Below are 25,663 nucleotides of genomic sequence, written 5' to 3'. Positions count from 1 at the left end.
CGTATGAGTATGTTGGCCTGCTCTGCTTCCCATCTGCGTGTGAGTTGGTACGGGAGAGCATATGTAATGCGGCTAATGATGAAGGCATGTACCAGCCTCCTGGTGTCTCCTTCCGTCACGCTCTCATTACTTTAGTTGACTCTCCTTATGAGTCTCGCTACGCTCCTATGTGTATTTCAGTTTCCTTAGCGTTAACGACACACTGACCGTCTCTTCTATCAGTATTCCCAGCTCCGCCAATAGTTTTATCTGGTTTCCTTTCAGCCCAAAAGTGAAGGTTGGGAAGCGTGTCCGCCGGCTGTTCTTGGGCCTGATTTGTACGAATTCAAGTTTTCCGGGCGCGCATGTCATGCCTGCCCTCTCAGCGTATTCGTAAATTGTGTTGACTACTCTTTCTAGAGAGTTTTGTCAGGCTCCATAGGATCCTTTCGTCGCCCAATGGGTGACGTCGTCAGCATAGACGGCTACTCTATGCTCCGTGTCTTCTTCCAACGTTAGAGCCAACTTCCGCATCCCTATGTTGAATAATAGGGGGACAGTATAGAACCCTGTGGGAGTACCCTTATTTGCCATGCGAGTCCTGTCCCCTCTTAGATGGCCCAGAATGTTGTTTAGAAAACTGTACACGTAGCTGTAGGTTCTCTCCCCACAGCCTATCTCTTGTAGGCTGGTCAATATAGTGTCATGAAATATGGTACCGAAGGCTTTCCACATGTCCAATGCAAGCAAGATTCTATTCATGCTTCCAGGTGGGGGTTAAGAACTTCGTCCCGAAGGAGAAGGAAGACGTCCTACGTGGAAATCTCCTGTCGGAAGTCAAACATGGACTTTGGTAGGAGATTGTTGACCCCTATAGGTACGTCCCAAGTCGTGTATGGATGACTTTCTCGAAACATTTCAGCATGCAAGATGTCAGCGATATTGATCAGAGGTTCCGGAGCGATTATGGTTTTGCTGGCTTGGGTAATAGGACTATTGCTGCCTCCTTCAATTCAGGTGGTATGGATCTTCCTGGCTTCCAAATCGTGTCACAGAAGAACTTTGTTAGCTGCTTGAGGGTTTCGCTAGCTAAGTTTCTGCTCATGGCGTTCGTGATACGATCAGGTCCGGGCGCAGTGTTCTTGAAGGATTGCGCTGCAGTGTACACTTCTGCAAGTGATATCGGTTATTCAAGGGCAGGGTTTTCCAGACCCATATAGGTTGATATGGTTGTCCGTGTTGGCCTTTCTTCCAGGCACGTCTCTTGGTCCGTGTTTAAGCCTGCGTTTAAGGTCCGCGTTTAAGCCTGCGTAAAGATTAAGTATACGGCGCCGGGCTAGCGTGGTTTCTCTTCGGTAAGCATATTACGAAGTAATATGCTTACCGAAGAGCGGCAGGCGGGGAGCAGACGACTGTATTCCCAGAGGCAATATAAAGTCAATAAGTGAGTCTTGGATTATCAATAATTTATTAACTGATTATTGCGCACCTAGTGAGGCTATCTATTCTTAGCTGTCAGCTGTTGAAACAAAACTCATGACGGTTTTCCCTGTATTGTTACTTAGAGGAATGCAGAACACATGTGGTGAAAACTCATACGCATTGAAGTTGCATCCAGGCGAACATTTGTAACAAGGCTATCACTTTATTGTTTCTACTTAGAATAAGCGGTTTGCGTGGCGATGACGATTATTCATAATACCAATGAACAACGATGTATTTCTCATGCGGTCACTCAATTCGCAATACCTACCGACTCGTTCAGTGCACAATGCTTATTATTCTGCATTAGTACTCGCTAAAGACATGATAGCTGATGAGCGGTTTGCAGTTTGCTGCTGCTGCTGCATTCTTGGAGCTGTAGTCGACTGACGGGCTAATTGGCATACCTCGGTGGCTTTGAGAACTAAATCAGAGGCAAAAAGGCAAAAAGAAAATTAATAAAACAATTTCATGTTGTAAACAGCTTCTCTGCATAATGATGAATTAACAATGACAAAAATGTATAATACTTTTTGTGCATGTTGTTGCACATATACAATAAAGCTTGGGGAACGTAAGCACTCTCACGCTTGTATGCGACGACTGCAGTAATTACGTACACCATAGCGTACACGTGTGCACCGTAGCGTCACGGATACGCCTTGAGCGAACACTTGAGAAAATCTGTGCTTCCAGTTAATAACAGAACAGCAGTTAACACAATTTCAAATATAACGTTAACTTGCTCAGACACTCATGTTCACACGTAGCACTCTGAGTGAATATGCTTTAAAACATTTCACCAGTTTCATAACTAAGACTATTTTACTGATTTTTTATTTAGTCATTTATTGTTGTATTTAGTATTATGGAACAAGTTAAGCATTTAAAGCGCGACTGCTTGCTATTTCCCTCCCAATCGTTTTAAGAGAATGTTGTTTTACGATCTAAATGTCACATTTTTCTTAACATAAACAATTCTACTAGAACGTGGAGAAGTGCCGGTAGCCTTTCCGAACAATTGCCGAATTTGCGTTTTAATTTAAAAATATATATATTTTACAGTGAAAGCAAACAATAACTCCCATCATAAAAACAGCGGCAAAAGAGAGATGTGGGCCCACATGGAGATAAGAACAGGCACAGTGCTTGCGCTTGTTCTTACCTTCATGTCTACCAGCGTCTACGTTTTTGCGCTTTTTTACGATAAATTCATACCAACTGGCCCAAATAACGACGCTTTTGGAATGACTCTCACACTATTACCACATGAGGAGTCATTGGACATGATATTTTAAAAAGTATATTTATGTGTCGCAGGTGTATTTCGGGTATATTGTACATCTTATGCGGTGTTAGAGTAGTATTGCTATTATTGCGACAGCAATTATATGGACACACTCAGCGGGTTTTTGCCGTCGGCGGCACCGTCACGTCCCTTATATATATATATATATATATATATATATATATATAAGGGACGTGACGGTGCCGCCGACGGCAAAAACCCGCTGAGTGTGTCCATATAATTGCTGTGTATATATATATATATATATATATATATATATACAAGCAAACTTGGCGCCATCTCTCGAAGAATGTGGCACCCCGCGCCTCCAAGGTTATCCCTGGTAGTGCGCCGTTTACTTGCCCACCGCTGCCGTTCAGTAGAGCACAGGCTTTGCGCTCGCGTTTAGAATAGCTAGTGTATGGAGCCATATCTCCCTTTGGAACATTGCCATCGTAAATTGTATAATGTGAGCTTACAAACAGTTCCAGTTTCAGTGATAGTCTGGACAAACACTAAGAGCTCTAAAGCGATATATTTTGAAATTTCTTCGAACCGCTGCCAGGGTATTTATTGCGTTCCCGTACGAAGGGATGACTGCCAAAAACCGCATTTTTTTAAACTGTCGGGCTGATTGCCTGGATGTCTCCCCGCGATGCCAGGATATTCTCGTCTCAGTGCCAGGATGTTCTCGTTTGAGTGCCCGGAAGTCTCGTTTGAAATGCCCGGAAAACAGCGCCGGCATTAGCTCAAGGTCACTTGAAGGCCGCCGACAACGGTAGCTAAAAGCATTTAAATGCCTAAATCTTGAGGATGCTTGAGCTCCGCCTTCAAGAGTAGAACGTGAAAGTGTTATCGGGACCCGTTAGCATCGTCTTCTCATTCGTTTGTCAGGCTTCGCTTCTAAGTGGACACCTCAACCGTACCGCGAGGGAAAGAACGTCTTTGTGCGGAGCACTGAACGTTCGAAACTGCATGCCTACTGCAAGTGCAGTTTCGAAGTGACCACTAAGCCATAATTCATCTCTCTGTGACTCAGCGAAGTACCACTACGCGCCCGTGAGGAAATACACGCAGCTGCATACGATGTTGCTGCTCTTGCTCATGATGATGACTAATTAACTGTGAGCGCTTTGTAATGAATGGGATTTTTAACCATCCACTCGTTACGCAATTCACGCGGTGTGACGCCTGGTGTAATTCTAGCTTTTTACCACGAGGTACTAAATACAATAAAGGGACTCGTGTTACTACAGGACGCTTGTACAGTTTATTATTTTTTTTTTCGGAGTAGTTCCGAGTGCTGGCATGGCTGTATGGTAGAACATCTGAATGGCACGCAGGAGGCCTGGGTTCGGTTCCCTTTCTTGCCGAATATTTTTACAATTTGATTTAAATCTATTTCTATTTTTCGCTCATAGACAAAAACTTCTGACCGATTTTTCTCTAACAACCAACGACACCTGCACCTACACCGAAATTCCTGCGGCCGAGGCTCTTTAACGCTAACGCGTTAAAAGCCGTGCCTTTTATAACACACATTAGGTGTCGTCGTCGCAACTCATTCGACTTGAAGAAAACAATACGAATACGTTGAAACATCCAAAATTAAATTTGCACAAATATCTTTTTTTTCATAGCAGGAACCCCTCTCCCTTATTATTAGTAACCGTGATTGTCAATTACCTAAAATTTTATGCGTTAAAACTGGGATTCATTGTTAGGTACTTGAATTGAGTTGCGTGGGAGCTTCTGCAATTCGTTGCGTCAAAATGTGACCTCAGCAACGGGGATATAAACCATGTCCTCGTCTTTCTGAGCACATCGTGCATTGTAGGCATTGAATACCTCTGACGGATGCTATACTTCGGCGGTTGCGTAAGGGATTTGAAGCGTCGCTCATTATCACTAAACCAGGAGATTACAATAAACTTTGGCTTAATTAGTGGAAACGCGTATGCAAAATTTTGCCCTTAAACCACGCCTAACAAAAGAGCTTCAGTTTTCGCTTTCTGGCCAACACGAACTTGCATGTCTCTAGCAAAATCAGTCCAAATTTGTAAGGTGCGACGTAGCGTAAAGATCTGTCTTTATAGTGTGATAGCTCGTTTTATAGGAATTCAAATCTACCGTAGTTAACAGGTCAGACATAGTTTCAACTAGGAATATTTCGTTCTTTATTCACGCCCACTTCTTGTCTTAGAAACGTGCTTCTGTAATTATTGCACTATTTTGAAGTAAAGTTATCTATGCATATTATTTACAAAATCTTCCAAGGCTTGTTTGTGGCGCGCTTTCTTGTGAAAACAACGGGTAAAATATCATTTTGGTATGACACATAAGCTGGTTAGTTATGGTCGCAATACTTGTCATGTGCATTTTAGAAGAGAGTACAAACTTTTGTTTTAAAAAGTTTCTTACTGTCCTTCCAAAATGATGTAAGCGTGGGTTTATGACATCAGGCACTTTTGATTGAAGCAACTAGAAAAACAAGACACACTTACTGCTACATCTCTTCATACATTGTCTGCACGTGTAGAAGCCGTTAGCATTTTTCGCACACTTGTGGTTCGAGAAAAGACTGCAAGTGCCGAAATTAGCATCGAAGTGCCACCGCCTACAAAATGCTTGAGTCTTTCCGGGTACTGGCTGTAAGCCACAGACTGGTTTTGGTATTTTTCCAGCTGCAGTGAAGTAGGTGAGACACAGGTGAGAAACAGCAAATCAGGAGCGTGGCCAGAAATGTTTCTCGCGGGAGGGGGGGGGGGGAGGTGGTTCAGTCATTCTTTATGTATGTTAATAATTCATAATTGTTGGGGTTTAACGCCCCAAAACCACGATATGATTATGAGAGACACCGTGGTGGAGGGCTCGGGAAGTTTAGACCACCTGGAGTTCTTTAACGTGCACCTAAATCCAAGTACAATGGCATCAAGCATTTTCGCCTCCATCGAAAATACCGGCGCCACGGCCGGGATTCGATCCCGTGACCTGCGGCTTTATGTATGTTCGGGCATGTGTTTGTATGTGTGCGTGTATATACACATGCAAAACTGAAAAATTGGGTTTTGGCTACGCCAGTGCCGTAAATTATGCTTGCAATATATTTCGAGATCGATATAAATTTCAAAAATTTATCTTTATGTGTGCTTGCAGCATTACCCCTATTATACTCCTTATTAACCCCCAAAAACAGTGATGTCCTTGAAAAAAAAGGAGTCCACATAGGTTTATTCAAGCGATTCAACTTTTCTACTTATATTACGAGTACTACAACAAGTACTACCCCTAGCCCTGCATTTCGCAAATGCTACTGTCTCACACCTCCCCCCGTAACAGAAGCCTCTGCGCCAGTGATATCTCGTTTGTAGCTGGCACATTAGAGAACTCTAGTACCACATACTTACAGTCAACCACAACAGTTTACAAACCACAAAACCACAAAAGAGCCTCTCTGCGACACTTCCGCTACGTTGGCGGCGATCGACAGCCGCGCTACGCCCTAGACGCATGCACCCCTTAATCGATGGCCTGGCCATTTTTATATGCGAAGCAGCTTTTGCGCTGGGCTGTGTCCGTAGTTCCATTGACGACCGTCCGCTTTTTACCACCTAGCGTAGCCATCTGAGCGCGCACTCGCGCAAAGGAGAAGTCTTCTTCCTCTTCTTCTTCGACCGCCTTGATGATGATACGTGCAGAGCACTTAAGGGGCCCGAGCCGCCGTATGCTGTCGTAGCGCGGCTGTCGTAGCTTGGCGTAACGCAAAAACATGTGTGCTGGAACGCGCTAGCACGTTCGGGCCTGTGTAAGGGGCTGGATAAGACGCTGTGGCCTCTCCCTCTTACACTCTCAGCAATCATGTGATGGCGTCGGGGAACTAGATTGTGCAGACGCGCGATGAATCAACGCGTTGTAGCTTAATATTATTATCAGAAAGCTAGTTATGGCTGCCCTAGGTATACCTAACAGCACCTCGAACGAGAAACTAATGAGTCTAGGCGTACATAATACGATGGAAGAGATGGCGGAAGCGCAACAGATGGCGCAGCAGGAAAGACTGACGAAAACGCGCGCGGGTAGGCTTATACTCAAAGCGATCGGGACAGACCCCAATAGATCGAGGAACCCGAAGGAGGCCGAGGTGAGGCTGAGCGCGGAACTTAGAGCCGCGATCAGAACCACCCCTCTCCCGAGAAACATGCACCCGGAGCACAATGTTAGCAGGAGAAAGGCGAGAGCGAAAGCTTTATTGAAAGAAATAGAACAGGTAGGTCAAGAGGCAGCCCTCGTAGACACCGCCTGGGTCAAAGGCAAAGAGGCCTACACGGCCGTGGTGGTCGACAGCCAGGGCGAGGTACGGGACGCCGTCACCCTGTTCACTAAGGAATCAACGGTGGCGGAGCAAGCCACGATTACTTTAGCTATCAGGAACCGAGAATGGTCTTACATTTATAGCGATTCCAAAACAGCAATTAAGAGCTTCGACAAGGGCTTTGTCGCTGGGACTGCGGTTAAACTTATCGGCAATGTAGAAACTATAGAAACTGAAATCCGATGGTTTCCTTCACATATGGGACAAGTGGACGAGGCTCGGGTCAACCTCAACGAGGTGACGAATGACCTGGCACGAGGACTCGCTTGCCGTGCCGGTCAGAACCGAACCTACGCCCACTGCCATTCCGGGAATCATAAAGATAATTTACTAACTTACAACGAGATCACTAAATACTACTACTTGGGGCGTAGGCAATTCCCACTGCCACACGTCAAGTTGAACAGGGCTCAGGCAGTCACGCTACGTTTACTGCGAACTGGGGCGTACCCCACTCCGTATTTTGTAAAAGAAATTCACCCCGAAAGCGAAATTAGAAAAGAATGTGACGCATGCGATGGCATCATTGAAATCAGACCATGCTGGCGGGCTGTCCCGCGACTCTCACCAACCCCGAAGAAAAATGGCTTGACTGGCAGAAGATTATCTCCAGCTGTTCGTATGAGGATCAACTACGGGCTGTCCAGAGGGTTCACGATGGCGCCCTAAGGCTCGGCCTAACGGTGCCGGCGTGGACGCGGCCCGCCTCGGTCTGAAGAGACTGGGCTTCAGGACCCTCAATAAAGTTTTGTGAATGAATGAATCCTAGTCAGAATGCAATGACACACGTTAGCGCGTTCGGACCTGTGTGAGGGGCTGGGTAAGACGCTGTGGCCTCTCCCCCTTACGCTCTCTCAGCAATCACGTCATGGCGTCGGGGAACGAAATTCTGCAGACGCGCGATGAACCGGCGTGGCGTGCTCCAACAAGAGTTCGGGACGAGTAACAGCAACAGTAACTACAGTCGCGTTAACATCGGGCAAGGTGCCCGTGATAAACGGAACTTTAGGTCGACCCATACTCTGCTTCGCATCCCCACATGTTCCCCTTTAGTGGGAGATGGTGTAATTTTTTCACTGAGCACGAATATTTTCCACCTTTCACTTCTTAAAGCGGCGCGCTCTTCGGTAGCCGCGGCTACGTGCTTCTGCATCGAGAGCAGTCTATCAGCATAACAGTTATCAGTCGCAATACTCACAAAGTGATATCTACCCAACGGCACACCGTTTCGAAGCCCACCATCGTAGCGTTGATACTGCTATCAAAGTAGAAATGTGACGCTCATACCGCGCATAATCGCTTTGCATGAAAACAGTTAACTAAGAATATTCTGCGCGGCAATAAAAAATTGCTATACCAGTGAATAACAAGAAGGCCCTGTTCCGGCCCTGCGCTGCTGTCGACGGCAGATGGCGCACCGCTAGGGGGCGCAGACAGGAAGTTTGGCACACGCTCGAGTGGTCCGTAAACTTTTGTGCTCGGCTGTAAAGTCACTGTACGAACATTTATGCTACACCTGATGGGATAAAGAAATAGCTACCTCGTGAACTTTGTGATAGCACGTTTAGTAGTGTGGTCGCAATTGCTGTTGAAAAATTCTGCTGCTGTTAAGTGATGGTTAACCACTAATATCCTGCTGTTATCAGATAAATGCCATATGCAAATTATGCAAATCTCTTTACATCTTTCTTTTCACTGGCATCTACTTTCAGTGATTACAGGGCGAGCGATAATATTCACGCTTGCGGGCAATATCGAGCCATAGAGGTCCCTGTAAAAACATAAAAAGCTGGAGCTAGTCACTGACTGCTATAATTTTTTGCAGGAGAAATAAAAAGGTGCGTACTCACGTAGACAGACCTCCTGACACTTTTTTTCGCGACTGAATTGGTTGTCGTTTCCACCGCATCCCCCGTAGATAAATATTCTGCACAACTGTAGTTTAATGTCGAAATACCAAGTCGGCATAAATGCACGGCAGACGCCTTTTTCTGGTGGTTCCATGCATCGCTTTGGTCTCTTCCCTATAGCACCAAAGAATGTATCATGAAGCTTCATTAAAGCATAGAAAAACAAAGGTTGTTTTGTGCAAAAATAATAACACAACCAGGATATATTCAGTGTACTTCCTGTTGCTATAGGGGTAAGTCGAAGGCTGCTGCCATCTTGCCTGTATTTTTATATTTATCTACTGGTCGCCAGAGGATATCGTGCAACTCGAAGTGTTCAGAATGGGTTATATGAGAGGCTCACTTTTCTTGAAGGACGAAACGTATGAATGACTGTGGAAAGAAATTTTTGATTTCAAGGTGTAGCAGACCAACAGTAATTATCTGTATCCATTAGTATTCATGCCAGCCGCAATCTTAAGATACCTGTCATTGCATGTGTAACATATGTTCCTATTTCATAGCATAGAAGGGCTATGGCCACGGGAAGTACTCCCGTGGCACCCTATACTGTGGGAGAGCCGAAAGTCATCATTCATTGGGCGTGTATATATATATATATATATATATATATATATATATATATATATATATATATATATATATATATATATATATATATATATATATATATATATATATATATATATATATTTCGCATGATAATTTGGAATTTTCAAGATACATTTCCACCTTTTTCAAGTGTTTCGTCTTGCAGAGGCGTAAGTGGCCTTGCGTATGAAATTATGAAGGATACAAAAACTCATAATACAAAAAGGACAAGCGTGCTTAGTTTATTAATACTTAAAACTCTTAGTCTCTTAAATCTTAAAGCTCTTACTTAAAGCTCTGTAGGCTTGAGTATATTTAGCACCAAACAGAGTTTTCGTGGAACTAGCCTAGCTCTTCTTGCAGTTTACTTGCGAAATGGCTTTTTTTGCCATTTTTATATCTGGATTGGCTGACCTTATAAAAGATTTCTATCAAGTTTGCCCTATTCACCATTGGTCTCACGCGGAAGAAGTGAATGTCACTCTTTCGCCACACTATTGTACTCTTCTCGGAGATAAGTATTGCAGTGCAGAAACAATACCAGCGCGCAATATCTATTAGAAGAAAACTAATAAGAGATTCCTGGTGCAACACCGCAGAATGAAGTGAAGACATAACAATTCAAGGACAACAGAAAATACAATAGCGTTGTGATCTCGTCTTCGCCATCGTCCTCGTTTTTCTGTGTGCGTATTGTTCACCTCTGTTAAACAATCTTTAGTGTTGGGCCATACTGCAGCAGTAGCGAAGGGTTTCGGGTTGACCTTGCCAATGTTTGCTGTTTGCAGAAACAAAGCTTGGCACACGGGCACTCTGCAGTTAATAGTCAGCTTAAGTTGGGAGTCACTGCTGCACTGCGGAGGCACATGCTGCCACTTGGAATGGGTCGCACTCGGCGTCCTTAGATCTGTTGCCGACGCCCAACTAAAACAGTCGACGTATCAGAGGGTTGCCGCTGTTGTCGCAGTGGTAGGCTTCGTTATTACCAATATACTCAGGTTTGCCATTGATCCAGCCCTTTTTGTGTTGCATATTATTGCCCTTTATGTAGTGCCCTCTACTGAGTCTTTAAAATAGTAAATAAAATGAATAATTAGGTATGCGTTGTAATCACAGATATGTGCTCAGCGGTTCTATGCACTCGCCTCAGAAACATCCAGCGAGTAATTTTTATAGTATTGCCGGATAAGTTAACCTTGTTTGTCACCTGGCTGGCTACTCAATGGGTGTCGGGTAATGAATGTGATACATACAGTGATCACATATACGCACATACTAACACGTACACCCCCACCGACACAGAAAAGGTTCGTGCATTCCTTTATTATGCTTAACTACGAAGAATGCATCTCGCCTGCCTCTCACTAAAGCGAGGTAGACGCCTGTGGATGAGTTCGCAAAATGGTACACTTCTATCTAGCTTGCATTTCATCCGTAATGTTCCAAAAGCCGCAATAAAAAAAAAAAGAAACACCACGTTTCAGCTCCTCTACCAGTTGAGGCAAGGTGGTGTATAGAAAAGCTAGAAAAAGAGCTGTAAAAATCACAGGGTCCCTTGTGTATTCACCGAAGACGACTCGAAGGCGAAAGCCATCTTCTTTTTCTTCTCAGTCGATGTATTGATCCTTGCCCGCTTCGCTCCGAAACCTAGCGAGGTTTTTGCACTGCCTTCCATGATCGGAAGCACCTCAGCTGGTTTTGGTGTGCCTCCATGATCGGCCCACCTTTCACCAAGCTACGATGTGATGTGATGACGGCCTCGTGTGACATTACGTCACGTTACGTAACGTCATAATTTGCATGATGGCGTCACAAATGACGCCATCACGTGGTGATTTTTTCCATCACTGGTGCTGTGCCCCGACGACGCGGGGCGCTGACGCCGACGGTCAATTTTCGCGTTTGATGTGGCATCTAAGGCTCTAGCCTCGTTAACAATAGTTAGCACAAAGAAGATCTGATCAAGAAGGTCTACCAAAATATTCGGTCAGTTCCACACAATCGTTTCTAAGACTGCATTGAACTGGGCTAGTTGGTACTGGTTCATTATGTTACAGCGACAAGAGCGAAGAAAAGAGCTAAGGCACACATACGACAGGACATACGACAGTTGATAGTCAGCGCTGTGTCCTGTCGTATGTGCGCCATAGCTTTTTCCTCCGTTCTTGTTCCGCTGAAATATAGTGAACAATTGTATCACTGAGTTTTGCAAGTACGATGCTACTTTGACAAGTGCTTGCCAATATAACTTCCTCTGAAGTGTGCGAATGTTGTGTATGATGAAACGGCGAAGCTTATTCTATCGATAACGAATGTGTATAACAGAACACTAAAAAAAAAAACCGTATACCTATTTTTGTAATATTCCATGGAAGAGGGGTAGGATGGCCGATAGGGTTGTTTCCATTAGGTAACTCGTTTCCCGTTGGGCCTGAAAGTAAGGCAGTTTGCGTTATAACGACTGACTCATGGAAAAAGAAATCAAAAGTCCATCATCCACTACGTTAAAATTATAAATCAACCCATACACCAAAGAACTAGCACGTTTGTCAAATAGACTTCTTTATTTTTTTTGCGATGTGTAACGCATAAAACAGCCGGGTAGTGCATTATTCCTAAAAATATTAACATTTTTGTATGTCGTTCAGTTGTTTTCCAGAAACTACCCGTAATATCATGATCAGTTAGATATTTTATTCACGAACGCATCGCTATGCAAATAGAGCGCAATAACTAATCAACAAATATTGTTTTTATATAACATGTCACACGTTCGAAAATGTAACTTTATTTTTATATTGTTCTCAATGCATGTAAAGTAAAACTAAGACTACACAAATGTTCGTGCAACAAGTGGTGTTACCTTCAGAAGGGTCTTTATGGTTATTAGCGGCGTACTTATGAACTGCTGAATAGAAAAAAAAATAGTGGTAAGGCTTTTCCTTACATCATGCTTTGGCACGCTGGCAAATTTTGAAACGGGTTAACATAAGGAAGTTCTTTGAAGGAAGCTTGTACGACACAGTAGTACTGTGTGCTATTGCAACCTCCCAAAATGAGATGTTGGGCCAGCTCTTTTCGAGTCTTTGGAGAGGTGCAACTATGTTCATCGTAGAAAAAAGCTAAGGCCAGCAGACACGTAGATAAGGGAAGAGTTACAGAATACAGAAACGCCGACTAGGAATCCAATGGCCACACTGTGCAAAAAAAGACAAACTCTTCTGTTGCGTACGTATCTCAGCGTTTTACTTTCCTCCCCGATGAATCTTTTACCAACTAAGTGAATTTATGTCTTTACAAGCACATATATATGCGGCAGGAAGATGCGGCTGCCATTCCATGGGTAATCAGTGAGTTTTGCAACAAGTATACGCTGTGTGTCCAGCATACAGTAAACCGTAGTATGTCGCCATCATACAGGGAGTTTCGCTATAGCGTTGCCTGAACGAACAGCTGCGACGAAAAAAATAGACTTTATTTCTAATGCCAAAACAAGGAATACGGTTACCAAATCCTGCGTTATTCCCGGATCCAGGTCTACCACCGGGTAGAAACTGCAACCCTCCATCTGATCCACCATTTTCGCCTGAAAATTGGGCCAGTTTTGTGTGAAAAAGCCGGTACAAACAAACAAAAAAAAAGTGAAGCTTTCTTTGAACTGGTCGGCAAAGGTATTTTAGCACATTAATTATTTGTGGTAGAGTAATAGAGAAGCTAAACGGCTAGTCGTCTTATCAGTAAGTTGGAACATAGCCGCTTATTCCATAAATTGTAGAGCCCAGACGCAGCAGACGTATTGATTGATGCTCCTTTTATTTGATTGACTGTCGAGGTCGGAGGCATGCTATGCCAGCTAACCAAGGTATTACCAATTTTGCTGTAGACGAGCTCAGAATTTACCAAATACTTCAGGAGAGAATGTCTGTCGAATGACATATTAACTAGCTAAACGGTTGTGTTTTTTGTTTGTATGTGTTCCTGCTGTCGTCCCGTCTTCATCGCGCAGTTTAAAAAAATTTTGGTCGTTTAATTTCGAGCTATGAAGTCGCATGAGCTTGTCAAATAATAAATGGGTCCTGCAATACATTTCTGAGTTATTATGGAATAGTCTAAATATTAGCTCATGATGCTTCACGAATCGCATGCCGCGAAATTTTTGGAATCCGTGAAGTACGAACAATGTTACAGGGGACCATCGCTTGCTCCAAGCTCTTTCTCTCCCCTCTCGTACTAGCGAGCGCGCTGAAAGCTACGCAGGGAGGGGGATGACAACGGGCAAAGAAGTTGCGTCCCTTGGTCAGCGCGCGTCATGAACTTGAGTGCTTTATTTTTTTTTCCTTCGAACTGCGCCTTGTTTTCACTGTGATCGCGAGCGCGCCCGCAGGCACGTGGCCGCCACGGGAACTACACAGTGCGCGATGCTCAAATCAGCCAATGGCCGCGGACTTGGGTATATGACGCAGAAACTACGGTATATGGTATCACTTGTAGAGAGAAGAGGGAGCAATATCTAGCGGACTTTGAGAATTAAATGTAAATTCCAGGCCACGCGCAGCGCTATGATATTTTGGCTCGCATGTTCTCGGGAGCCTCGACTATCGATCGGCACTGTTTTCTGACAATTCTCAAAAAGTGTTGCAGGGCCCCTTTAAGGTTAGATTGTGGGAAACGAAGGAAAGAAGACGACTGTTGTTAGCGTTCTGTAAGAAAAGCAGTGTTCAGTGATGTTTTTTTTTCGCAGTGCGTCTTATAAATTGGACGAATGAAACAAAAATACTGAGGCACTGAGGCTTCAGTACCGCAAATGAGTAAAAAATAATGCTGTCTGCACTGTGTCAACACCAATTATTAAGAATTATAGGCAGGCATGACGTAGAACTACTATGTTTAACCACCACTACCTCTAAATGATCAGTCAAAATCTTTTAGGGCATGCCCACAGCGCTTGCCTGTCACGCGATACAGTGAAAGCTGTGAGAAAGCCTCTTCGCATAGTGACTGCTTATGCAGGAATATGCAGAACATAAGGAATAAAATATTTCCGATACTCTGTCTTGCTTACCAACATTCATGTTAGAGAGTCCGCTTTCTCCATTTTCACTCCGTACAGCATTTTCATTTAAGCCTGAAAATTGGGGATCCGTTTTTAAACAAGACGACACACCTAGAGAAAAAGTCAGAGGCCTATTGGGAAACTATTAGCAAGAGATGGGCAGTCCATTATGGAATCAGGGATATAATAATAGAGATTGGGCAAGGTCAGTCACATCCACTGTAAGTTTACATCTTTCGAGACTCGGAACCACTGGAATAAAGAAATTAAAAGCCGACACAAAAAATGAAAGTCCCATAACATTGCCAGGATTTGGGGCATCTGTGCATGGTGCCATCTCTCGGTGGTAGCAACTGCGTCCTGTCACAAGTGAATAGTGAATAGGCGCAAAAATCAAATCTGACGAAAAAAAGTTAGTTACCGAAAAGAACTCCCAGTTGTATACAGTAGAGACCCACTGCAAAATCTTGGTAAAATTGCAGTATCGAACTAGAAAGCGTGTGGCTTCGCAGGACAATTGAAAACCATTGAGTAGAAACACATTGGGCTTTGTAACATTGTAAAGTATTAAACAGTCGGAGAAACCAAGCGATTTCTAGAATGACACTACAATTTTACCAGAATATTCCAGTTGTTCTCTACTGTATAGAACCGGGAGTCATTTTAAGTAGCTAGCTTTTCTTCGTCACATATGATTTTTTTAACACGAAAGTGTTTTATGCCGGGGTCCACCAAGTACATCCGTCACGGATATGACGTTGATAAAATGGACACCAACGGGTGAGAAAGAAAAAAACCAAGAAAAAGAAACCCCGCTGGGAATCGAACCCACGACGTTGCGGCCGCGACGGCAAGCGCCCGACGCGCTACCCACTGAGCCATCTCGGGACATGCTAGGCACGGCGCGAACGCGCCTTATATCTTTCACACATTCTCTTTCGCGGCGGGTGGAGCGGGGCGGTGCCGCCGTCTGGGAGATGTGAAAAGAAGTAACGCTTCACGATCGACACTTACTAGCGCTTACTCCGAGATTGCACGCGATATCTGAGGTCATGGTTAAAGCGTCTCGATACCAGAGAGGTAGAGTGGCCGCGCTGGCGTCGCCGAGGCACCCTTGACGCAGTTACGTTCTTTGCCTTTGGCTTCGTGTTAGCGTGCGTCGGCTCATCGGAGTAGTGCATCTTCCACGTGCGCCAACGGGATTTCTCCGTCGCCGACTGCTTCAATTGCGAGAGCACCGACTAACAAAACTGCTGCAATATGCGTTGCAGAAAGGATGCGATTTCGACGGGCGAATGTCGTGCCTTGGTGGAGCGAGAGCAGCGCCTGCGAGACAGAGGCCAGCGGGACGCACGCGTTTGCGGCTCAGGCTACGAACCTCTACCTCCCGTGTTGCTGAAGCGCAGTGCGTGTTATGTATGCATGAGCACAGGCGTCGGCTACCCATTACTAGAAAGCGCACACCATGCCGTTTCTCTCCTTAATTGACGACGCTTTGAAGAAGCGCATACCGGGTACCAGTGTTGATTATGAGCTTGTTCATATCATCCTTACGCGGGATTCACGATTCGCTGTGTCCAAATATATGTTCACACCGTCAGCTACCACAACAGTTTAATCATGATCATGGGCGTTAGTCGTCGCGATAGAGACATGTTATCAACATGGGTGCATCCACGCCAAACGGTGCTATAGCTGCCAAACACGAATAGACGTTGTACAAGCTCTGATATATCATTACACAATAAGCACTACTTCTGTGAAGACACGTTTCACTTTCGTGTTATACCGATTCCTATGACGGAGGGGTCAGCCATGTTTTTTTTCGCCTATTCACTGTTCAGTCATGGCAGGCCACTGCTGCCACCGACGAGAGATGGGTCTAAGCGCACATGACATGGTCATGGCCGTGGTTCGTCTAGGCTAATACCGTTCTAAAATAAGCCATGCTATGCACAAACGAACCATAGTTATGTTTTACTTCTTCTAGGTTCTGTCACATAAACTACTAGAACATTATAGTCTTGTAGTTCTCACTGATTTGGCCGTAATGTTTCTTAAATGATAACGAGCTACCGTAAATAGAACACGAAACAGGTATTTACTTATTTATACGAGGAAGTGACGTATTTGAAATGCGCATAAAGTTTTCTTTGATGGCACTGCGGATGAGGGTGTTAAAGAATATAACAAAGGCACCTGTATGCACGCCTATGTGCGTTATTAAGATACTTGCGTTTTTTTTTGAAGTAGCCTAAAATATGGAAATCAAGCTTCGCATTAAGTTATTTTCCATGGTGCACTGATAAAAAAAGTCAGGCATTTAAGTAATCAGGGCGCGGTTTTTTTTTTTTTGAAACATGAATTCCGAAAATATGTGCTGCCGACGAAAGGAACTACAACGAGATGGTTTAGTTTTAAAGAGCGGAGCTCTTTAAAGGGGCCCTGCGACACAATTTGAGCATGTCTTTTTCATCGGTTCTTCTGGCACTGTGGAATGCACCGATATTGTTGCGCAAGTGGCAACGCCGAAATCGAAGCGGTTATAATTTTAATTCACGGGATAAACTACCTTGATTTCGCACTATGGCGACACACATCGGCTATTTCTGTTACAGGAAGTGACGTGATGTCATGTGACAGTGACGACAAAGCCCGTTCGTTTTTTATTGGCTTGACGCGACACGTGACGTGCAATATTCATATGGTGGTAGCTAGGCCATACTACGGAGGTCTAAGAGGAGCAAAAACACTTTTTATGCTTTCTCAGAAACAAATGATTCCTGTTTCTAACTGATATATTTTCAAAACAACGAAAACGACGCTAGGTGCGTTGTGGAATGGTAATCAAACGATACTCTTCCGCGTTTTGTCTTTTGCGGCATCGAGCGACACCGGCCCCACCGGCACCTGCGAAACACGCAACGCTCAGTTCGGCACGATGCTGTCAACGAAAAAAAAAATTCTAAACGCTTACCGGCCGACGCCTTCCGCGTCATCGGGCGTTAGCGTTTCGTCTGGGCCCATGGAGCCATCCTCGCGTTGCGCGGGGCTCAGCGACGCACTTTCAATTTGCAATGGCGTGCACGACATGCAAGCAATCGCTGCGTCGCAAGAGCTCGCGCTCGAGGTCTGTTAGATCTTCCAGACTCATTTTGTGCACTACGCGACAAATCATGGGAGCATCTGCTAGCTGACGGACGTCGTTTGTCGTAAGCATGGTAACAACGCCGTCAAAAAGAGGTGTAGCAATGTACTGTGTGAAGGCCACCATGAGGTGACATTTCCGGTATGTCTTCATAAGACGCGCGCGGTGATTGGAACCGGTCTTTGACGTCAGCGGGAGAGTGAAATCCGAAAAAAACGTTTCTCGTCGTCGTCTGCTTGAGTTTTGAACTTTGAGGACTAATAACTTCACTTTTCGTGCACCAATTTGCATAATTCTTTTTGCGTTCGTCTCGGCATTCTTAACTACACGCATTTGCTGTGCTAAATAAGGCAGTCGCAAAAGTGTCGCAGGGCCCCTTTAACCTTATCGTTGCGCCGGGTAGTGCGAACAGAAACTATCATCATCGAGACTCGGCACGTGCTACCTCCGTCCTCTTCTTCCTCTCACTCCTCTCCATCTTCGGCTTCGCTCCTAAAGCACGTGCGCCAAATCCTGCGGCGTGGGATGGAATAACTCTTACAGGCGAGAGAACGAGTGCATAGAGAGAGAAAGAAAGATAAAGAAAGAGAGTGAGAGAAAAAGAAATAGAAAGAAAGACTTGGCGAAAAGAATTTGTTGGCGAGGCGGGATTCGAACCCGCGTACCCAGGTTCCGAAGGCGAGCGTCCTAATTACTCGGCTACCCAGGCCGGCTAGCAGAGCACATAACATAGCCTTGCACAGCATAGGATAGCAAGGTGGCGGGAAAGGGAAGCGAGAGCGAGGAGGAGGTAAAGGAGGAGGACAGAGAGTAAGTCATATCATAAAAAGAAAGAGAAACAGAGAAATAGAGAGGAAAAAAAGGGAAGAAAGACAGAAAGAGAAAGAAAGAGAGAAAGAAATAAAGACAGATAGAAAGAGATAGAAAGAGAGTGAAAGCAAGAAACAGAGAGAGGGAGAGAAAGAAAGAAATTGAAATAAGCAGACAAAAAAAGCATAGAAGGAACACAGAGATGAGAGAAAATAAAGAAACAGATGATGAATGAAATAGAAAAATAATGAGGAACAAGGAAGACCGCCCAGCTCCGCACTTCCTTCAGATTTGGCACCCCTAGTGCAAAGCTGCCTTAATTTTTTATTTAAACGTGTTTGGTGGGAAAGGGGAGCTTGTTCAAGAAATCTGTGCCGTTCCGCATTAAAATAAACTTTATCCGCATGACAATGAGATTAATTCAATGTTTTCTATTCCTGTCTAAATCCTACTGAATGAAGCGGTCGGAACAGTGCGAATGAATTACAAACTGATACGCACACGGCGTTGCCGGGGTCACCGTTACCGTTATTATGAATTATCAAGCATGGTTAAAAGACCATGAAATATATTGCTGGCAGTCACAAATACTGCCACATACCAGACGTATGTGCGGTGGAACATTGTTCCGATAGAATGGCCTCAGCTAAGGCCTCTAAACGCAGTATGTACGCAGAAAAGACGAGGAATCAATCCACTTGGTAAGCGATTTGGGATTGCGTAAACTGATAGGGAACAAACTTTTTTTAAGATTCATGCATTGTACAGCATAAATAACGGTGACACATATGTGGCACAAAACAGGTTCGACGTGAAAAAATATACCGAGTGCGCCATTGCTCTCGACCGAGCTTTACCTTTTGTTACCGGCGATGTGTTGACGACAGAAAGAACGCAGAAATAAAAAAATTACACCATCTCCCGCTAAAGGGGACCATGAGGCGATGCGAAGCCGGAGCACTTGCATGATCGCGTTCCGTTGGCGTTCGTTGGGCATGCTACCGACCTCGCGTCGTGGGAACGCGAAGAGGGACGCTACGCGCGTCGTATCGTCCAACTAGCCTGGCCGTTAATTCTCACAGGGCGAGCGGGGAACGCGGTCGACAGGCGGGCGAGAGGGGGCGCGTGGAGAGGAGGGGAAGGGGAGGGGACGCGCATGCGCTCGAGCTCATCGCGGCGTTGAGCAGGAGAGAATTCGGCTGTCTAGCCCGCGTTTCAGAGGAAGAGTGGAGAGGGGAGGGAGAGAGGGAGAGGAAATGGGGAGGGGGAAAGTGGAGAGGGAGGGGAGGAGAGAGGGGAGAGGGAAAGGGAGAGGGTGAGTGGAGAGGGGGTGTGTGGAGAGGGTATGCGCATGCGCAGTAAGGGTGGTCACGCCGCACACCACCACCACCGCCACCGGATTGAGCTCCGCCTTAAGATACTTCGCATCTAATAAACTTCCTATGTGACACCTCGCGCAATTGTAACAGCGAAGTTGTTCAAGCTGTCGGTAAGTTGTGCTCAGTCGTGGAAAACACCACAGGTGGGTATGCGCCACAGGAATTAGGCAAGCCACACTACCGAGTATAGCAGCTGCGAACGTTAAAGGAAAACTCTGCTCTGGAGCGCGCGAAACTCTGGAGGACGTGAAACTCGTGAAAGAGAAAGACAGAAAGAAAGAGAGAGAAAGTTAGAGATATAGGAATTAGAGAGAAATAAAGAAAACAAAGACATGAAGAGATAGAGAGACAAAGAGCAAGACAGGAAGAGAAACAAAGAGAGAAATAAAGGGAACAAAGTAACAGAAAGAAGGAGAGATAGAAAGAAAGAAACAAGGACAGTGAAAGACATAGAATGACAGAGAAAGGTATAGAGGGAAACAGACACGAAAAAGAGATAGAGAAACCAGAGAGCAAGACAGAAAGAGAACGAGAAACAAAGAAAAACAAAGAGAGAAAGGGAAGAAAAAGAAATATAAGGAGCGCGAAAGAGGAAGAAATAGATAGAGAGAGAAAGGAAGAAATAGAAATAGATAGAAAAAAAGAGATAAAAGGAAGAGCAAGAAAGAGAAAGAAACAGAAGAGATAAAGAAAAAATAAAGTTAAAGCGGGAAGTTCAGCCAGCTTCGCTCTTCCTTCAAGCTTGGAACAAATAGTGCGAAGCTGACACAACTTTTATTTCTTTTTTTTTGTAGGGCAGGACATTTTTATTTAGTTCACAATACATCTCCTTCCCACTTTACACTGTTCATTCTTTAACTGGCCACCAAGAATAAATGTCTGCAAAGAGAGCACGCACACGTACCCGCACTCTCGCAAGCTCGCATGCACGCAGTTCCTATTAAAAAAAGAAAAGAAAAACAAGAAGGTGTAATTATTATTCAAAGGCTTTTTATTCATTCTACTGAGGGTATAAAATATCTACAGAAAAAAAAAGAGTCGTAATATATCTGTCTCTAAGCTCTGCTATAATATTTATTACAGAGATGCTGCTAATAGGACTCGGTTTACTAGCAAAGGTTATTTAGACATTTCCCAATATTATTCCTTTAAGACGTACAGTACAATGTTAAGATAAACATGTTTCCGTAACAAAACCTCTTTATTCAACTGCGTCCGATAACATTTCGACAATGACGAAAGTTATGCTACGACGTGATTTGTTCAAAATTGCTTCCAACCTGCACAGTGGACATTGTGGAACCCAACACTACAATGGGGCATAGTTGTTCTTCATGAGCGTGCTGTTCATTTGTTAAAGGGGCCCATAGCCCCAAATTATGCATGCGGCTTTGATCAGCCGTTTTCTTGCTACGGGCCCTGACAACTGCTGCTGCACCAGTGAAAGCGGCGAAAGCAAAGCGTTTGATATTTCACTAGAAGATTTCATAGTTGTATTGAATATCATTTTAATGACTTGTAAGCTTATTTTTTTCTTATGAGTGTGTTTACTTCACCATTTGTAAAAGACGGGGACATTGAAAACCACCCGTTTATCGCACAAAGCCACAAGGAAATTTACCATTTGGAGTATTTCCTTGCACTTTTTGTTGTTTGTTGTCTAGAATTATATAACGTGCCATTCTTGCTATAGCCATAAACAGGGCTGCAATATGTTTAAATAAATAAATAAATAAATAAATAAATAAATAAATAAATAAATAAATAAATAAATAAATAAATAAATAAATAAGGTCGTCTCCGAAGTCGGTTTCCGCGCCGACAGCAGCGTCGTCCTTCAAGCATTTTTGCTGCTGGAAAAAAAGGTGTCATGCTAGGCGTTTTGATTGGTTAGAAATAAATAACATATTGAACATGCTTGCGATGTATTCATTGTAGGAATTACAAATTGTAAAGTGTTTATTACTTGTTAGAGCTTCGAAAAAGACGCCAATTCGTACATAACGTTGTGAATTTCTGTGCAACTAACACAGGTGGCGCTGTCGAACGATCTACGCGAAGCACATACTTTATCAAAACATTGGACTGTGCATTTCTACATCAGGACAGGAGAAGGTGGGACGAACGGGGTCATATTACGCTAGTGCGTTCTACTGTTGAAGGCGAAGCTCAAGCGCCCTCCAAGTTTTTTGCATTCACCTTAGGACGATACAAGGAACGCGTTGCAATATCATATTTGTCGGGTTAAATTTGGGTACAGAGCCCTTTAAAGATGACTACAATCCCCGGGTAATATCTTGAATGAATGTAACTGACTGATGCTGTGGTTGTTAAGTGCCGTTCAGTCACTTTCAACTCCAGATGACACTAACATTGTATGAATGCCAATGAGGCCTAATATTAAAAGATATTTAAGTACAGCCGTAGGTTTCACTTTCCCTCCAAAATACACATAGGATTCTCGTGCATAGGCGACCACGTTTTATATGACCTTCTTATTGGGTAAAATTATTTTCCGCATATTCCGTCGAACTGACGGCCCACATGACGGGATGAATGAAAGTATTATTACAAGGATCCTTGCTCAGGTATTGTTCTAAGAAATTGTTCAAATTAGCGATAAAATATCAGGCTAACTATTCAGTGTGTATTGGTCTCGAGGCCCATTTTCTGTGAACTAAAGGAACGCTGCGCTCTGTCTTTTATACATAACGCTCCCGTTAATTTTGCCTGGAATTTCATTATGTCCGAATTCTACTTTGATTAGGGGATTTCCTTCAGTAAAACTCAGTTAGTTTACTGTTAAAATCATCACATCAAGTACTACAGGGCCACCCCGGCATGTTTATTTCTATGTGTGATTAAAACCTAGAAAGACTGTAGTTTTCACCTCCGAATTTTATGTTCCTATGGAATCTAGTTCCAATCTATGGGCTCTGGTTAAAAAGTCGTACCTAAGCTTTCTGTAGCAGCTGCCATGTGAGTTACTGTTTTACAGCGAAAACTGTTATGAGATCATTTCAGCGGCCGTTTTTGGCGCTGTAGTTGTCCGCTGCCGCTGCCGCCGCCGCCGCCGTTGTCCGTAACCACTATCGTTCGAAATAAGAAAAAAAAAACGAAATAAGAAAAAAAATCCAGGATAGAACGAGGTTCGAACCTGGGACCTCTGCGTGGGAGCCTAGTATTCAACCTCTGAGCCATGCCGGTGCTTGACACTGCCTTGCAAAAAGACCCTATACAGTCTTCATGTCGGGAAGGAACCACATTAACAAATGCAATATAGCGTGGTAGAAGAGTAAAATGAGCACCAAGCGTCGCACAACGCGAATTCTGTAACCAGGCGTCACACAATGCGAATTGCCCAACGAGTAGGTTGTTGAATGCTTCCAACCCATTACAAAGGGATCCGCCGTAAATCTTCGTCATCAGGCACAGCACCAACAAAGTGCGCATAATGTCTTACATGCCTTTAGCAGGTACCACGGCTCTCCGTAGAATGACGAAAAATGGCATAGTGCCCGCTTCCCTACTTCTCAAAAATTACAATGATTTATAGCGTAGTGGTTTCCTCGCAAGTGCACTTGTATTGATTGCCAAGGAAGCCCATAGGCGCATGATCCATTTCCTTGAGGTCTCAATAAAGTTCTTCGCCCCCCCTCTCTCTCCAACGTCAACGTATGTTATACAGCATGACAGGAGAGGGAAATAGCGACCGGGCGTCACCATATGCAAATTACATAACTGTTGGGCCGTTTAAAGCTTCCAACCCATTACAAAGGACTGAGCCATAATTCTTCATCGTCATCAGTCGTCGCTTCAACAAAGTGCACATAATGCCTTACAGACGTGTAGCTGATGCCTCGCTTCGCCGCAGAATGACGAATATTGGCTTAGTAGGTGCTTCCCAACTTCACAAAAATTGTGATTTATGGCGTAGTGGGTACCTTGCTAGTGTACTTGTATTAGTAGCCCAGTGGAGATCAGTGAGTAGCCCCAAGAGGGCTTACAACGGGCTCTAGAAACGCTGCTCTGCCTGCTTTCGCTGTGACTGTGCTGCGGTTTCAGCGCAGGCCTGGCATTTTTTATTACAGCGGAACTGTTGAAGCTCGCGTTTCGCTACGAGGTGTTAAAGTGGCCATGACACCCAATTTTCGATCGCAAGTTGTCTTATGTGGGCTAATCCTTGTGCGTTCGCAAATAATCTGGCGGGATTTTAGCGCATTTAGTCGTGCACTGTATTTATAATTGAATATTTTTATAAACACAGGAGTGGACTGAGAGTCTGGCAAGAGTGGCGCACTCGCGAGCTGTGACGTAACAAGCAGATTGCTGTGCGAGCGTCTGCACTCCGGCGAAAGATATTGTACCGCGGTCAGCTGCGCGTAAAATCGAGATATTTTAGCTTTCTTCAGCTTGGCACAGAAATTGAACGCTTTGCACCAGCTGAAACTTTGGTAGAAGACGACGGCTCCGCTCCTTGCTGCACATGACGTCGCGGATGTCATGGCAAAGGGGCGGTCGCCGGTGGTGGGCGGGGTTTAAGCCAGTGACTTCTAGGGCTTGTTTTGCACTGAAATATTATTTTATAGTCCACTTTTCATCTATGTAGATGTATAATAGACCCTCTAATTATATTTTTCGCTGAAAACCACAAGTTGTTGGGTGACCCTGACATGGCCCCTGTAAAAAAAACGGTCATCATCACGAACCGCCTCTACCTTCTTTGTCATTGCATTTGGCATTGGCAGGTACTAGGCATCTCGCGTCGCCTAGTATCTTGCACAGCTGTGCGTGCAACACAATAACTAGGCCGTCGCGCGCTCTCTTCGTCCCATTCTTCACCTGCTTTGCTCCCCGAACACGTGCGCCCGACAGGCGCAGATTTGTCCGGCGTGGGGTGCAATAACTCGGATAGGCGAGAACGAGTTCAGAGAGAGAAAGAAAGAAATATGGAGAGAGAGAGATAGAAAGATAGAGGAAGTGAGAAGCAGAGAGAGAGAAAGAAGGGCAAGAAAGGAAAAAAAAGATAGAAAGGGCGAGAAAGAGAGAAAAATAAATAGCCAGAGAGAAAAAGAGCGCAATAGAAATAAACAAAGACAAAAAGAGATACAAACGCAGAGAGAAAGAGAGAGAGAGAGAGAGAGGAAGAAAAAAAGACAATAAGTTGAAACAAGGAAGACCGCCTAGCTCCGCTGTCCTTCCAGGCTTGGTGCCACTGATGCGAAGATGCCTTAATATTTCATTTCTTTTTTTTTTTGAGACATACGCCAGAAACTGGCCGAATGATGGTCGGTAAAATTTGATAATGTAATTAAGATCGGGCTAATAACTCCGCTTTTAGAGGAATGCGATCTACTATGGAGATATTGAAACAACAGGCACTGATAAGACAAAAGTACGAGGAAGTGTTGAATTCTTGCATAAAGCGACACATCACATGCGTTCGATTTGATTAACTGTGAACAGTTTTGCAACTCAGATATCAGGATTGAAAATAACGTCACCTACCGGACACGATGATGATGCACATGGCCAGAGCTTGGCAGCAGAATAGGAGCCCCATTGCGGTGGCCAAGGGTTACTTAGCCGAACCTGCGTGTGACCGTGCAGCGTGGTGTGGAAGGATTATAAGGATTCATGTACAGTAACAA

At 44.4% G+C, this 25,663-nt stretch overlaps 2 protein-coding genes across 4 annotated transcripts in view; both read right to left on the bottom strand.

Annotated features, from left to right (window-relative positions):
- The window catches only part of LOC119374544 (uncharacterized), a 122,866-nt gene that overhangs the window by 16,478 nt on the left and 80,725 nt on the right, over nt 1-25,663 (bottom strand). The gene's annotated exons all lie outside the window — the stretch shown is intronic.
- Nucleotides 1,605-25,663, bottom strand: LOC119374545 (papilin). 3 transcript variants are annotated; one of them, XM_037644690.2, is made up of 8 exons: nt 25,521-25,663; nt 20,917-20,949; nt 14,685-14,747; nt 13,131-13,208; nt 11,973-12,053; nt 8,972-9,145; nt 5,254-5,433; nt 1,605-1,885 (listed from the first exon to the last, which is right to left on the bottom strand). In XM_037644690.2, exons 1-8 carry the CDS (start codon nt 25,573-25,575, stop codon nt 1,758-1,760), a joined length of 792 nt encoding a protein of 263 aa, XP_037500618.1. In that variant the 5' UTR covers nt 25,576-25,663; the 3' UTR covers nt 1,605-1,757. The 3 variants fall into 3 exon arrangements, with proteins under 3 accessions (XP_037500618.1, XP_037500620.1, XP_037500619.1); XM_037644692.2 differs by lacking the exon at nt 14,685-14,747; XM_037644691.2 differs by lacking the exon at nt 20,917-20,949.

The sequence above is a fragment of the Rhipicephalus sanguineus genome, chromosome 11, assembly GCF_013339695.2.
Source record: "Rhipicephalus sanguineus isolate Rsan-2018 chromosome 11, BIME_Rsan_1.4, whole genome shotgun sequence".
NCBI lineage: Eukaryota > Metazoa > Arthropoda > Arachnida > Ixodida > Ixodidae > Rhipicephalus > Rhipicephalus sanguineus.
This window is presented reverse-complemented; position numbering and strand designations above follow the sequence as displayed.

Excerpts from the sequence above, each read along its gene's own strand:
- LOC119374545 (XM_037644690.2), bottom strand. The coding sequence starts at position 25,575 with ATGGGGCTCCTATTCTGCTGCCAAGCTCTGGCCATGTGCATCATCATC. Across the intron at positions 12,054-13,130 it reads CGGGAATAACGCAGGATTTG|GCCCAACGGGAAACGAGTTA; the intron begins GTAACCGTATTC and ends CCTTACTTTCAG. Across the intron at positions 9,146-11,972 it reads ATGGAATATTACAAAAATAG|GGAAGAGACCAAAGCGATGC; the intron begins GTATACGGTTTT and ends TTGGTGCTATAG.